Source organism: Aspergillus versicolor (assembly GCF_001890125.1).
Source record: "Aspergillus versicolor CBS 583.65 unplaced genomic scaffold ASPVEscaffold_3, whole genome shotgun sequence".
Taxonomy (NCBI): domain Eukaryota; kingdom Fungi; phylum Ascomycota; class Eurotiomycetes; order Eurotiales; family Aspergillaceae; genus Aspergillus; species Aspergillus versicolor.
This window is the reverse complement of record NW_024467526.1, coordinates 1073638-1087374: the sequence shown is the minus strand read 5'-3', so window position 1 is coordinate 1087374 and position 13737 is coordinate 1073638. Positions and strand designations below refer to the sequence as shown.

Here is a 13737-nt window from a genome sequence, read left to right as displayed (position 1 = left end):
TCCACGAATGGGGGAATTTCGAGGTGGATGACCAAGAAAATGCATCCATCCGTGGTGCTCAGATAAGCTGTCTCTCCCACGGAAACTTTTGGCACATGGCCCCCCGTCTGTTTGTGACGGACAACAGACGGGAAGTGTGCGTTCTTCTCCCGGGACACTTAACAAGCAGGCCTTTACCGGCTGGCCGAGCTGGTTCCGTGTCGACTTTTGCAGACACACAGGCAAGCCCGTTCTCATCCTGTTGCTTTTCTCGTGTTCAATTTTGCGTGTGTAACGAACAGATCGCATGGCTGGATGGCCTCGGGCATATCTGCATTTTGCCTGTCAGACAGATGTTTCGGCAAATCTCATGTGCGTTTGTGCCCTGCTCGAGATACACAGAATGCTGCATCGAAAGAGGATCCGCCCTCTTGGTGTCTGATGTCGGCCTATACCCTGCTCCATTTCTTCTCACAGACAATAAATTCTCACCGACTCGTCTCTCTGCCGGCAGATCCCAGAAACAACGGAAATGGACAACCTAATCCCCCAGACTGACTTCAAGGTTGCGCCGGCGTTGTCATGATGGTGTCACAGTTTGGGAACAAACGAGGCTGTCCCTATCCAAGGAGCAGCTTGTCTTCGCAGGAGCCACAATACGATTGGCACAAACGGCCCGGAAACGGATTGGCAGACCAACACATACGGTGAAGGAAAGGTGATTGCACTCGGTTCGTCATGTCTCTGCCATCAGTTGCATTGGGCGCCCTTTTTGGTATCACCCTGACTGCCGTCATTAGACTCAGGAGATGATATAAACCGCTCTCCTCAGGTCCTAGTAAAGAGATGCACCCCCTCCTGAACATTCTGCAAGTCGTCAAATTCTTTTTCGTATAACAACCTTTCTGGTATCTTCTTCCTGGATACCAATTGCTTTCCACGTAAGCCCGGGTCCCTTTTCGGAACCGTCGTATCAGCTCCAAACGACAGAACAGTCACCCTCGGCCTGGAGAAGACATACGAGCCAATTCTTTGCTAGACTTCGAAGTTGCTCTCAGCTATACACATACCGAACATGCCCTCCAAATCATCCCAAAAGGCAGCCCTTCCCGAACCCCAGGGCCTTATATATGATGAATCGGACATGGCCCTCTTCCGAGCAAAGCTATCATACCATGCTACAATAGACAGTCGACTCGCCTCAAACGACACCAATCTTGTGTCCATCTCCGAACACCAGGCCAGAATTATCAAGCGCTGGGAAATGCTGAAGCAGGTGGAGAAGGATATGACAGACAAAGGCAAGAGTCTGTCTCCGGGCGAAAAGAAGCAACTGTCTCAGTACGAGTGGCGGTATAAGAATCTGGAAGAGCTCGCAATTAAAAGCAACAGGTGATCAGGGAGCGGAGGACAACAGCAATTCGGGCTTCAACCTAGGGTGGCATCGCATCGCAGCGCATCGCATCATTGGCGTTCACCTTTTTTGATTTTTCCCCCTTTCTTCCTCATTTAGATTTAGGATTAACATCCTGCGTGGATTTCTTTCTGAAGGCTTCTTTCTCGCTCGGCACTCCTGTTATATTTCGCGAATACAATGCCGTGGTTTCTTCCCATCAGCCTCCTGTTCATCTTCCGATCCTGATATGCTACACGACTAACCGCACTGGTCGATTATGATTTTTAATGTACTGAAGTCATTGAATGATGGTTTGCGCATCGTTATTCACCTCGTAGGGTCGCACCCAACCTTGCATGGGCCTGATATCATTTGTCTGGTGTCTGTATGGATAGAACCGCACCTGTCCTCTAATTGCAATGGCGCTGTAATACCTTGCCCGCGCTGTCTGGCCCTGGCGAGCTGCTTGGTCCCAATCTCGGAGGTATCAGTGGAGCTATCTTTTGGTACTTAGCCAGCCTGGCTGGTGACGGCCCCTCGGAGCCTTCTTGGTCTCTACGACAAAAAAAGGCCGGCGAAGAGGTCCGACCCAGTCGTAGATAGTGAAGTCAGTATATCCACCAGGGTTTCTGGCTTGCGATTCAGCAATATCGTGGCCTTCGATGGCGGGGAAAAAACGTCCGCAGGATCACACTCCATGTAGCCCCCACGCAGTCCTCGGGGTTTGTGCCGTTGATTCTGAGGTAAATCAATAGCATAGCGGCCATGGATGGCCATGTCTTGTAGACGTCACAATGTTACACTGCAGCCGGTGACCATCCAAATTGTAACCGAGGAGAGGGCCATCTCGCGGTAATGTTGACCCTCATCAATGCCTGATCTTGGGTAGGCGGGGGCATCGGAGAGCATAGCCGCCTCGACCCCCCATGGGAGGCATTGCATCCAAGTATTTCAATAATTGAATTCTATCATTGCTCGGGAAAATGCGATTATCGGAGAACTCTGAAAAAGAAGCCTGTGTGGCAGGAAGCAGCAGCAGGTACGTACTTTGAAGAGGATGGGACGATGGATACGGGAAGAGGCTGGGGAAGAGAGAGCAACCTTCTCCTCGCCGGCCATGTCCGTAGGGATGAGACTGATGAGCTCCTTCCAACCCAAATATGACAAGGCATTTCAAGCAGATACAGAACACATCTTTGCGAAAGCCAAGGCCCATGTACTGTAGATGATATCGATAAGGAGCAGACTCGATAGCGTATCATGACAAACTTGTATTGAAACTCTATTACAGTCTAGCCTCACGTGTGAATGCGGTGTATAGCGGCAGAATCCACCGATTTCCCCGATCAATTCCTGGATAGCTTCAACTCGACTCAATTGAGCCCAATTTGTGAAAAATAGAGGGCCGTGATGCGTCCCCTTCCGCAGAGAGTATGCATTTACTGCAAACTATCTCGTCGCTCTTTCGCATCCGCTGTGCGTCCGCCAACGGCTCCTAAACCCACCCCCGATGTCAAACATGTCCGTCAGAATCCCGAACTCTATGCGCAGAACTGCCGCGATCGAAATTACCCTGCGCATGCGGATTACCCTTCGACGATACAACAGCTCTCCGAAGAGCTCCGCCAGATTGATCAACAGCTCATGCCGTCTCGCTCTCGAATAAAAGCACTTGAGAAAACAATTGGGAGACTTCAGAACCCGGCCACCGACCCGAAAGAAAAAGAGCAGGAACCAGCTCTCCGGGGCGAGGCCCAGCAATTGAAAGACGAATCTCTCACACTAACAAATCGAAAGACATCCTGCAGCGAACAAATTCATGAACTCGCCCTCTCTCTACCAAACCTTTCCTCCTCTCATACGCCTGTCGGCTCGGACCCTGCTCTCATCGAATACCTCAATTTCGACCCTAAATCGCCGCCTTCCTGGGTCGCCAAGTCTGACCCCTCGCGTTCTCATGTTGCCATCGGCTCTGCACTTGGTCTTATTGACTTTGCTAGTGCTGCCACTACTACCGGCTGGGGCTGGTACTTCCTCATTGGCGAGGGAGCCATCCTAGAACAAGCCCTAATTCAGTACTCCTTGTCTGTTGCCCGCCGCCACGGCTGGGTTCCAGTTTCACCACCATCCGTCGTCTATTCTTACGTTGCCGATGCTTGTGGTTTCCAGCCTCGCGATCAAAACAGTGAGCAACAAATATGGGCTATCGAGCAAGCGGAGAAGGACAAAACAAAGCCCCAGCGGTCTCTCGCTGCCACGGCCGAGATCCCTCTAGCTGCTATGCACGCCGGTCGTGATCTCGATGCATCTACTCTACCGCTCAAGCTAGTGGGACCCAGCCGCTGCTATCGCGCTGAGGCAGGCTCTCGGGGCGTGGATACAAAGGGGCTATACCGCGTCCACGAATTTACCAAGGTCGAAATGTTCGGCTGGGCAGATAATACCCCTACATCATCTTCACCAACTTCAGATGATCTCTTCGGTGGTCTTTTGACAGTACAGAAAGAGATCCTAACTTCTCTCCAACTTCCCTGTCGCGTTCTTGAGATGCCAACCTCGGATCTCGGAGCCAGCGCCACCCGCAAGCGTGATATTGAGGCACTATTCCCGTCTCGTATGCGTGGCGATGAGCTCGAGAACGGATGGGGAGAGGTCACCTCGGCATCCATCTGCACAGATTATCAATCCCGGCGACTGGGAACTCGCGTGCGCGGAAATACGGCGAAAGAGTCTCGCTTCCCACATACTGTTAACGGAACCGCGATGGCAGTTCCAAGGGTGCTGGCGGCGATTATAGAGAATGGGTGGGATCCTGAACGCAAGGTGGTTGTCATTCCCGAATCTTTGCGACCTTGGATGGGTGGCCAAGAAGTTATTGGGAAGTAAACCCGTAACTATACCAGTAAACATCTCTCACTCCTAATGTATACTATATCTATGTATCTATTACTCCAAATGCCAGCTCTAGCGACCATCACTCTCAGGCTCCTCAAGCAACCTGCTGCCCCCACCAAGGTCTTCTATCTATTATCCTCTGGGTTATCCTCAACCACAGTACCCACGTACTCCTCGTAGGAGAACCATCCTTAATCATAATTTTAACGACCGTCAAGTCTCGTGAGTAAACGCAGCCAGTAACCGATTTCGAAGCCGTACGCTCACTGCCTCAGGGACACCCATCAGCAAGCCCTGTGACATCGCGGCCCAACGCTCGCCGTCTGAGCCTAATGAGCCCTGCAGCCAAAGCGCGTCAGATGTTCTCCTCCTCTTCTTCTTATTCCCCACATCTTTCCCCTGCTCGTCATTCTGCATGAATAAAAAACAAAGTGACATTCGATGCCTCCAATTTCGGCAACATCAACCCCCTCAGGTAAGGGGGTCGGGGCCTGGATCAGACGTGGTTGGATGGTACAGTAGTTGGTAACAAATAATTGGAGACAAGCGATGACTTGTTTGGTTATATGGAGGGTACCTGTACCTGACTTAAGGAGGAAGTGAAGGAACTAACACCTGCGTTGTTTTCGCCTTGCCGGTGCGTTGGTTGCCTTGCTGTTACACCGCGCTTAGGCGGCAGAGCGGCCTGCAGCTGTAGTACCAGCAGGTTTGCCCAAAAGTGTGATTGCTACGATTGTTCAATATGTGGTGGTTCAGCGCTGGTCGTTGACAAGGCATTCCTCAAGTGTTCTGTACATTAACTCTAACCTGCTAAATGGTACTGTGATGTCCCAATATAATGAGAACGGCCGAAATCGTAGACTTAATATACAGCAGGGTAAGAGCTGGCCAACAGCCAATGAAGATCATCACTTCATCAAATTGGCATAAAACACGTCAATAAATTGGAGCAGGAGATGGTAAGGTCATAACAAAGAATATATAACATGGCCAAGGAAGTAAATCATATCAAAGAGTCATAAAATCATGATGAGTAAAAACTTATGGAATGCTGGGGTATCGAGCATTGTCATTTCGGTCGTTCGGTCGTAAATCATTCCCAAGGAATATCATCATCCTCAACTTTGACACATGTCAAGTATGGAATGGTGTCGCTGAATTCACCTCCTTTCAGATCCAATTCAAGAAAGTTTCGCATGAGAGGTTTGACGATCTCACGGGCCAGCCGTTTGATTTCGTCCATTTTGCGCTCAAATCGTTTAAGTACTTCGCGCGTGTACAGAGACTCTGAAGACGCTGTCGGGTGAACCTTGAGGAACTTCTTGAGTTCCTCATGCGAGAGGTAGGCCTGCGTCGAGGAAGATCCAATGAGCCGGTAAACGCGAGCGGATGAGACTGCTGCCGTGGCTGGCGATGTACTGTCCGTCGGTCGGGATGCAGAGACGGTCGTTGATGTCGCTGCAGATGCTGCGCGGCTAGTATTGGTGTGGTTTGTAGGGTGCGCGCTATTCTTGAGGATTGGAGCAGGTGGCGGGGTAGTGCTATCAACAAGCCATTGTCGGAAGAGGGAAACAGCAAGCCAGTCCAAGTAGGCGTTCTGGGGAGTGACACGCTCTCCCCGGGAAGTAGTTAGGGTAAGGCGCAGAAGTTTGGAGTCAATGCGAGCCTTAAGGTCCTCGAGGTCCTCAAATTTGTCCTCGATAATATCCAGTGCAAGAGGAGGGAGCGGGGAGTAGGGTCCGCTGCGGAGGTGGGATTGTCCAGCCGGCCATTGGCCGACGACATGAATGAGGGCCTCGGAAAAGATGACACGACTTCGCGCAAGGTATCCTAGTTTCAGGTAGCTTGGCGGGTATTTTGCAATTTGTTTGAACAGTCGGGAGCCAAAGCCCAAAAGGTGATGGTCCACGCGGGGACCAGTGACGGGTAAGGCATCGTACATATCCGCCAGGGCTAGAAGGGCCTTGCATTCTGCATATGCAGTAGCGATGTTGATGGTGTTAAGTAGTGGTGGATGGTTATAGAACAACCGAAACAGGTTGTCATAATCACGAAGTATGGGATCCATCGTTCCTCCATTGGACGGGTTCGTGTTTGCTGCAGCCGCGGCTACCGCACTCGACCTATGTGGCAGCTGGATAACAGACTGCAGATGCGCCAAGTTTGCCATGGAACGAGCGAATCCTGCATGATTGCTTGACGGTTTTGTCATTGGCTTTGCATACGGTCCGAACTCGCTAGCAATGGTACCAGAAGCACTGGGAGGCTAGATTATTGTGTGAGCTGGTGTCAAGCTATCATGCACAAGAGGAAATACATACCTTCTGGACCAATATTGGCTCCTCGTCCTCTGCCTTATTTTCCCAATCCAGTTCGAATCGCCATCTCTTTTTCTCGGGCGGTAATTGAGTGAGGCCCGCGTCGGACTGCGCCAGAGTAGAGCCGTTGGAGAGAGATGACGCATCTTCGCTGATTCTCGACAAGGTCCCCGAATCCGGGTTGTTATTGGGTTGCCGACCCATCGCAGTTTGCCCCGACCACTCCTGGGTGCTAGTCTCAAAGAAACCGGAGCATTGCGCCAGAATGAGCCGGTGCAAGAGGTACCGGTTCTCCTGGCGACCGGCGCGAATCACTAGTTCAACATCACCGGTATGAGTGAAGGTCGGAAAGTCATTTTGAGGCTGATGAATGTGTCCCCCGTGGTGAGAACGACTCGAGCGATGGCGGCGACTGTGATGAGAATAACGCGACACGGACGATGGGGCGCTTTGCGCGGGTATGGAGCGATCAAGCACTTGGGCCTGGGAAACCATTTCAGACGGCGTTGTGGACTTTGCTGGCATCGTAATATAGCGCGCGGTGATCAAACACCAAAAGCCGTGCTGTGTGCGTCATTCAAACAGACGTAGCACACACAGTAATGTAGAGGATGGGGGAAAAGGGTGCTGGGTCTCCGCCAGAGAGGCAAGAAGAGAGGGAGGCGAATTCAACAGCGGCAGACCAAAACTATAGTTGCCATTAGTAACCGCTAGATAAAGAATCGCAGAATGGAAATAAAAGGCAACACAGGGGGGCAGGAAGCCAACTTACGAAGCGGGAGTCCGAGGTTCCAGCTAAAGAAGATCCATGGTTCGTTTCAGGAGAAGAAACATGGTTGTTGGTGGACTTCTTGTTGTGGTGGTGAGAACGACTCGACTTCGGTCACGAGATCGGGGGCCGGTGGTATCAGTACAGGAGCCGTCCGTAACGTACCGTATTCACTCGCATCATGTGAAGATAAGCTTCCTTTTCTCTTATCACTACCCCACACGTGATTTGCTTATCTGAGGCTGCCAAGTGCCGACTTGCGCCGAGTGCTGACCGACCGCTCTGGCTGATCCTGGACTTCACTACTCTGACTCGTCCTTTCATTGCTTCTTCTCATGGCTGCAGCTCCCCTATCCATAGTCTTCTGGCGTCCCCTCTTCTAGCAACTAATCCAGCGCGCCACTCTTCCCATTCCTCCTTCCGCAACTCTCTTTCTCCAAGGATGGCGAGTGGTGTCATGCTCGGATACTATGGTCCAGAAATTTCCGTTCAATCCATCTATGCTGGCACAACGCCATGAGCAAAGGCTGCTATACCTGCCGTCGCCGCCGCATCATTTGCGATAATGGACTCCCCACGTGTCGGAAGTGTCGAGATGCGGGGAAAGAATGTCTGGGGTATCAAAAACCACTCGTTTGGGTCAAGGGTGGGGTGGCCAGTCGGGGTAAGATGATGGGTCGCAGCTTCGGCGACGGCAAACAAAAAGCTCCTGATGCCCATCAGGATCATGCTGGACTTGATCAATCCGCCGCCGCCGCAGCCAGTCTGCCAAGCGATGTGGACTCTTCCTTTTCCAATAACCCACAACATCCTCCTGATGATGACGACGTAGCGTCGGCGCAAGATACTTCCCTGGGGGCTATTGTGCCTGCAAATCCCATGCTTCCAACACCATGGGTACTTGTGGATCCGTTATTTCAAGATTGTAGTCAACTTTCCCGGTTTTATATCAACCATTGTACGTTGATCGCTTTAAGCCCATGAAGCTGCCTTATCTAACCTATTCCTACTCTGTAGTCCATCAGAATCTTGCGGGATATCTATCACTATATTCCGATGTCAGGAACCCATTCCGGGACCTTATCCCGCTAGTCAGCAATTCTCCCGTGATCTCTCATTCCCTCGCGGCCATGGGCGCATTACATTATGTTATTTCGGCAAACGGAGATACTTCGCCCATGCCGTGGTCTGGAGAGACTTTATTAACCAACAATAAGCCCTCCCCGCCTGAGGAAGCAGGACCGGCCGAACTAAACTCCCTGTCTCAACGTTCATCTCCCAGGATTTACGAGCAGTTCCTAGGGTTCAAACAACGCGCACTACAACAGTTGTCACGGGACATATCCGATCCCGTTTTGCGAAACGACAACAAGACGTTAACAGCGATAATGATTCTTGCCTTGATGGACGCCATTGAATCTGGGCATGGCGCATGGAAATATCACCTGGAAGGCGCTAAGAAGCTCTTGCAAAGTCGCGAGCACGACAAGCCAAGTAAGACACAAACAATACTTAACTGGCTCGATGATTTTGCTGCCGATGGGTGCTTAGTGTGAGTATCTCTGTATTTATAGTATATCTCGCAACAAAGTTTGACTAATTGAGTTTCAGAATTCAGCTAATGGGTGCTACTTTGGCCCGACCTGGCACTCTATCGAAGCCCTTTTACTGTTCTGACATGGGTGCCTCTGTCTTAAAGCGCTTAGAAGAAACCTCATGGGTCGGCTGTCCCGCCTATCTACTAGAAGTCATTTTCTTCGTCCACGCGTTCTTTGACCTTGACCTCAGCAATGACCCAAGCTCACAGCCACGGACCGTTTTCCCGTCTAGATATCTCCCAGGGGGCTCAAATCCGCTCCAATACCCCGAGAGCCTACCGAAACACATTCAGGCGTTTGATCCTATTGCATGGGCAGAGTCTCTCCAAAGTTATCATTTCCTTCCAGACCTCTCCATGCGGATTACCCTCGCTACCATTTACAAGGCGGCTGTCTATCTCTATGCCACTAGGGTTCTTTCTCGCCCTCGACCCGGCGCCACATCTATTTCGACCACTATTGGCCTGCCCCCAGACCATGCGGAGGTCGCAACATTCTTAATCAACCAACTTTCCCTTATCCCCTCCTCCGATCCACACTTCAAATGTCTCATATGGCCCTCGTTTATTGCCGGTGCCGAATGTAGAACCCCTGCTCAGCGCCCAGTTATGCTCGAGATCCTCCGCAAGTTGTATTTCCATCTCATAAGCGTCAACGTCCGCAATGCTGCGTGGGTCCTGACGATGATGTGGCGCAAGCGCGACCTCAGGCGCGAAGAGAGATCGAAATTCCGTGCAAATCTAGACAATGGTAGCATTGACTCTCTAGCTGCCACGTCTCGGTCACCTTCTATCACAACTACCCCTACTACGACTACCGGCACGGCCACTACTCCCTCCATCACGTCACCAATAAGCCCTGGTGATGAGTTTTATTACGACGATGACGACTTCGACTGGGTCCAGGAGTTAGATGATTCTAGGATCGATTGGCTTTTTATCTAACAGGCTTCGGTTGTCTATACCTGAAGTTTCAACCCTTTTCGTTCATAATAATATCCTCGCAGTGTAAATATGATTTGAGTTTATAATTTATTTATTTTTTCTTGTTTTCTCCATTTAAAATTTAACCCGAGGCTCCTATTATAATTAATGGATTGGCAGGAATATTGCTTAATGTTAAACAGTTGTATGTGCAGATTCGCAAGATATTCGTAAACAAGCATCTCCACCTTCATTCCATTTATTAGCAACCAAGGGATAGAATAGAAGGTCACATAATAAATATATATATCTGGGCTGTAGAGAGAAGAGTAGTACGGGGTAGTATGAAGAAAAAAAAAAAAATTACAGGACAGACCAAATGTAAAAGACAAGGTAACACGTCAGGTAAGGGATATAAACGTGCATAGGTACTCCGTCCATCTAAATGCAGCAAGCAATATTTCGACAGCGATTGATGAATAAAAAGAACAGGAAAATGTGTATGAAGGACATAGTTGAGGAAATCGAAAAAAGAAAATCGCTCATGATTGTAAGATGCAAGACTAGGTAAATGGCGCTGAAGACTAAATCGCGTCACAAATGGGGATCCTTCAAGTTATAGATGCAAAATGAAACACAAAGGAAATGGCGGCGCTTGGTTCGAGTTCATGATATGTAACTCGCCAATATCAACAAGTCTGGTGGAATATGGATCCAGAAGTGAAAAGTACAGTGTGTGTGGATAGGGAAGTATGGGGCGATTCATGGCCTCCCATAGCCGCCCATCAGAAAAGACGCAGGGCAATACCAGAGTTAACACTGGCATTGGGATATGTAACAAGGGTTTCATGTAGATTTCAAAGAAATGGCGAGATCGGGAGACTGCGACCCTGCGCCGTAACCATCGCGACTCCAAGAAAGAACAGAAGGAAGGAAAGAAAAGAAATGAGTAGCGGTGCAAGAGCTAGTCAATAAAATGGAAAGCAGAACCAATGGGGATATCGTTGAGGAAAACATTCAAGACACAATTGCTGTTCTAGAAGACCGCAGCAAGACCGTTCTTAGAGTGGCGCCGACTGAAACGTTTCTTCCCTTTGACTGAGTCGGAATCGTTTCCTTGGTGCTTAACGAGGGTAGCTCGTCCTTGTGGCGGTGCTGGTTCGTGAGGGGGTTCCGCAGCCCGGTCTAGAGTATTAGCGTGGCTTGAAAACCCAGAAGATAGATCACGGAATGCGTCATCTCCAGAATATGGCCCGTTATTTTGTTGAGCCAGAGCCATCTCTCGAGCTCGGTCGAGGGTATCCAACCACTCCTGCGTAGTTAAAGCGGTTGTGCCCGCACTGCTTGATGACGGTTTGGGATCCTCGAAAACAAAATGCTTCTCGCGCTACACGTGCACCTGTTAGTGAAAAGAAAATAGATTGCCTGGTGGAAGGGGGGTGGATTCTCACCGTATCAACAATCCAACATGACACCCCCTTAGCGTCGGTAGATGTGCGATAATGAGTTCCCGGGGCAAGCAGAGACAACTCCATCTTGGTCTTTTTCTCATCGCCGCCAGCAGCAGCCATAATGATCCGACCAGATGACGTGATCATGACCAATCGTTGCCGCTTCTTGGTTGTGCTACCCCCGAAGAAGCGCGAGAATTTCCTTGGAGCTTCATATTCACCATGTCTAGAGACAGGACTATGAGAGGCCGGAGAAGACAAGACAACTAGGTTCCCCAGCTTCAGGATCCTTTCGTTATTTTTAGTTAACACTGGAGACCACTCGATGTCAAGCTGACTGGGGGCGGGTAATTCAGTGATCAACCTGGGCATGACACGGGAACTCGTGTTCGAAGGTGCCGTGTTGATACTCGGGGGAAAGCTGTCTCCGTCAGAACTCCCATTAAGTTTAATGGGTTCGCGTGGCGGGGGGCTATAAGCTTTCAGACGAGGTGCTTTTTGTTTCCATAGGTCCACACCCCAAGTTATACCCTGGAAGAACTCATGGTTCTTAATATGTTCAATCGGCAAACGGCGGGCGGGGTCAAGAACGAGGAGACGCTCGACGAGATCGCGGGCGACACTAGGGAAGCTCAGAGGGAACTCGTACTCTAACGCAACAATTTTTTGGAACGTCTGATACTCATTTCCGGCTTTGAAGGGTGGCCGCCCAGCCAGAAGCTGGTAGATGATACAACCAAAGGCCCACAGATCGCTCGCTTTGCAAGCATTCTTGTCCGTTAATAATTCGGGGCTAACGTACTCGGCCGTACCAACAAAGGAGCTGGCACGCTCTTGCTCAGGTATATCCGAGTCAAGCGACGGGATCCCGCTTGAGTTCTGAGAGCCTTGGCGGCTCTTAAGTATCTTCGCCGTGCCAAAATCAGTAACTTTGACGTGCATCTGGCTGTCAAGCAAAACATTTTCCGGCTTCAGGTCTCTGTGGATGACACCGCGCTTGTGCATGTAGTCAATTGCGTCTAATATTTGAGCGCCATAGAACTTCGTGCACTCTTCATCGAATGTTGTCATTCGCTTCAAAACGCCTAACAATTCTCCTCCTTTGCAAAGGTCCAGGACGAAGTATAACGAGCGTTCATCCTGGAATGTGTAGTACAATCGGACGACGCCGGGATGGTCGGTAAGGCGATTTAAGGTATCTTTTTCGATATTTACATACTTGACCTTTTTCTCTTTGATGATGTGTCGTTTATCCAGGATCTTGATTGCATATTCTTTGAGAGTTTGACGGTCTGTCCCCAGCACGACGGTGCTATAGGACCCCTCGCCGAGGGTCTGTCCAAAGGAGAAATCCCGGACGCCCTTCTTTATGTACCGCGCGACAGGCTTCCCATTAGCATCAATCTCCTGTCTTACTGTGACGGCAGCCCCACGTTCCTGCCATTCGTCACTACTAGACATTGGCCCATTTTCCATCCCGTAGGGCGATCCTGACAGTTGTGGGACGCCCGCAGCCCGTGCTCGAGACGATTGACGCATCACTGCTGCCCCATTCGCCGGTATTTGTGCCGTGTGGTAGGAGCGGTCGCTATGAGTATTATCGCGGATAGGTACCCCAGCCTGATAAGCTGAAGAACCTCCGCGAGATCCGGCGCGAGCTAGGCTTTCCGAAGCAGAAGATGCGGCAGAGTCCGTGCGAATACGATATGGCCCTTCTCGAGAGGTAGTTGAGACTGGCGCGCCGCCATTTGCGAACAAAGCTGATACAGGGCGGGAGGAGCTCGAAGACGGAGGGTGTTGCGGCTGGGAGGGGAAAGGGGGGCCGTAATATGAACCGGGTTGCTGCTGAGCATCGGGGTGGTATGACTGGTAGGAGAGTCGGTGGTCGGCTGGAGGAAGCGATGATGTTACGCCGGCCGGCCGTTCTGTTACTGTCGGTTCATCTTTCGTAGTATTTTGCGTTGTAGATGCTGGAGGGACAGTGGTAGCAGCGGGAGTTGAGGCATCCTCGGATGAATGTAGTGAGGCGTTATCTGGGTTCGCTATGCGTAATCCGCCCAGAGACTGGGAGAGGCTGATATCCCCATCCATGGTGGGCGCGACAATCCAAACACTCTATAAGGTAAATTTGACTGGCCAGCTCAGGGGTTAATGGTCGAACCGAAAGGGAGAGGCTATGTGGGGAGGAAGACGGATGAAGGTGGAACGGAAGAGCTATATTGCGTGGTGTGAAGTTTAGACAGCACGACCCAGAACAAGAGATCTCTGGGTCGAACGAGGGAGGAATAGCGAAGATCAGCGAAATTTGCACGTCCCCTGTATCGATTGTAGGGACGAGGAAAGTGTAGGCCGACGGACTATGGCGGCGGTCGGAGACGGGGCGGGCAATGCATGATCCAGGGCAACGC

General features: G+C 50.7%; 5 protein-coding genes across 5 annotated transcripts; 3 read left to right on the top strand and 2 right to left on the bottom strand.

Annotated features, from left to right (window-relative positions):
- Positions 1-789: 789 nt before the first annotated feature.
- ASPVEDRAFT_537357 (uncharacterized protein) lies at positions 790-1514 on the top strand. The gene has a single exon (XM_040814827.1). The coding sequence runs from the start codon at positions 1055-1057 to the stop codon at positions 1373-1375; it is 321 nt and encodes a 106-aa protein (XP_040665724.1). The 5' UTR covers positions 790-1054; the 3' UTR covers positions 1376-1514.
- A 1271-nt stretch (positions 1515-2785) lies between these two features.
- On the top strand, positions 2786-4261 carry ASPVEDRAFT_129145 (putative serine--tRNA ligase DIA4; the record flags this gene model as incomplete). The annotated part of the gene is made up of 1 exon (XM_040806610.1): positions 2786-4261. One exon carries the CDS (start codon positions 2786-2788, stop codon positions 4259-4261), a length of 1476 nt encoding a protein of 491 aa, XP_040665723.1.
- A 1102-nt stretch (positions 4262-5363) lies between these two features.
- ASPVEDRAFT_127794 (uncharacterized protein) lies at positions 5364-7113 on the bottom strand (the record flags this gene model as incomplete). The annotated part of the gene is made up of 2 exons (XM_040806494.1): positions 5364-6536; positions 6592-7113. The coding sequence occupies 2 exons, from the start codon at positions 7111-7113 to the stop codon at positions 5364-5366; spliced, it is 1695 nt and encodes a 564-aa protein (XP_040665722.1).
- Positions 7114-7648: 535 nt separating this feature from the next.
- On the top strand, positions 7649-10145 carry ASPVEDRAFT_60775 (Zn(II)2Cys6 transcription factor). Its single transcript, XM_040815552.1, has 3 exons — positions 7649-8315; positions 8375-8909; positions 8969-10145. Exons 1-3 carry the CDS (start codon positions 7874-7876, stop codon positions 9897-9899), a joined length of 1908 nt encoding a protein of 635 aa, XP_040665721.1. The 5' UTR covers positions 7649-7873; the 3' UTR covers positions 9900-10145.
- Positions 10146-10914: 769 nt separating this feature from the next.
- On the bottom strand, positions 10915-13420 carry ASPVEDRAFT_51245 (PDPK1 family serine/threonine-protein kinase; the record flags this gene model as incomplete). The annotated part of the gene is made up of 2 exons (XM_040814441.1): positions 10915-11265; positions 11330-13420. The coding sequence occupies 2 exons, from the start codon at positions 13418-13420 to the stop codon at positions 10915-10917; spliced, it is 2442 nt and encodes an 813-aa protein (XP_040665720.1).
- Between the last annotated feature and the right edge of the window lie 317 nt (positions 13421-13737).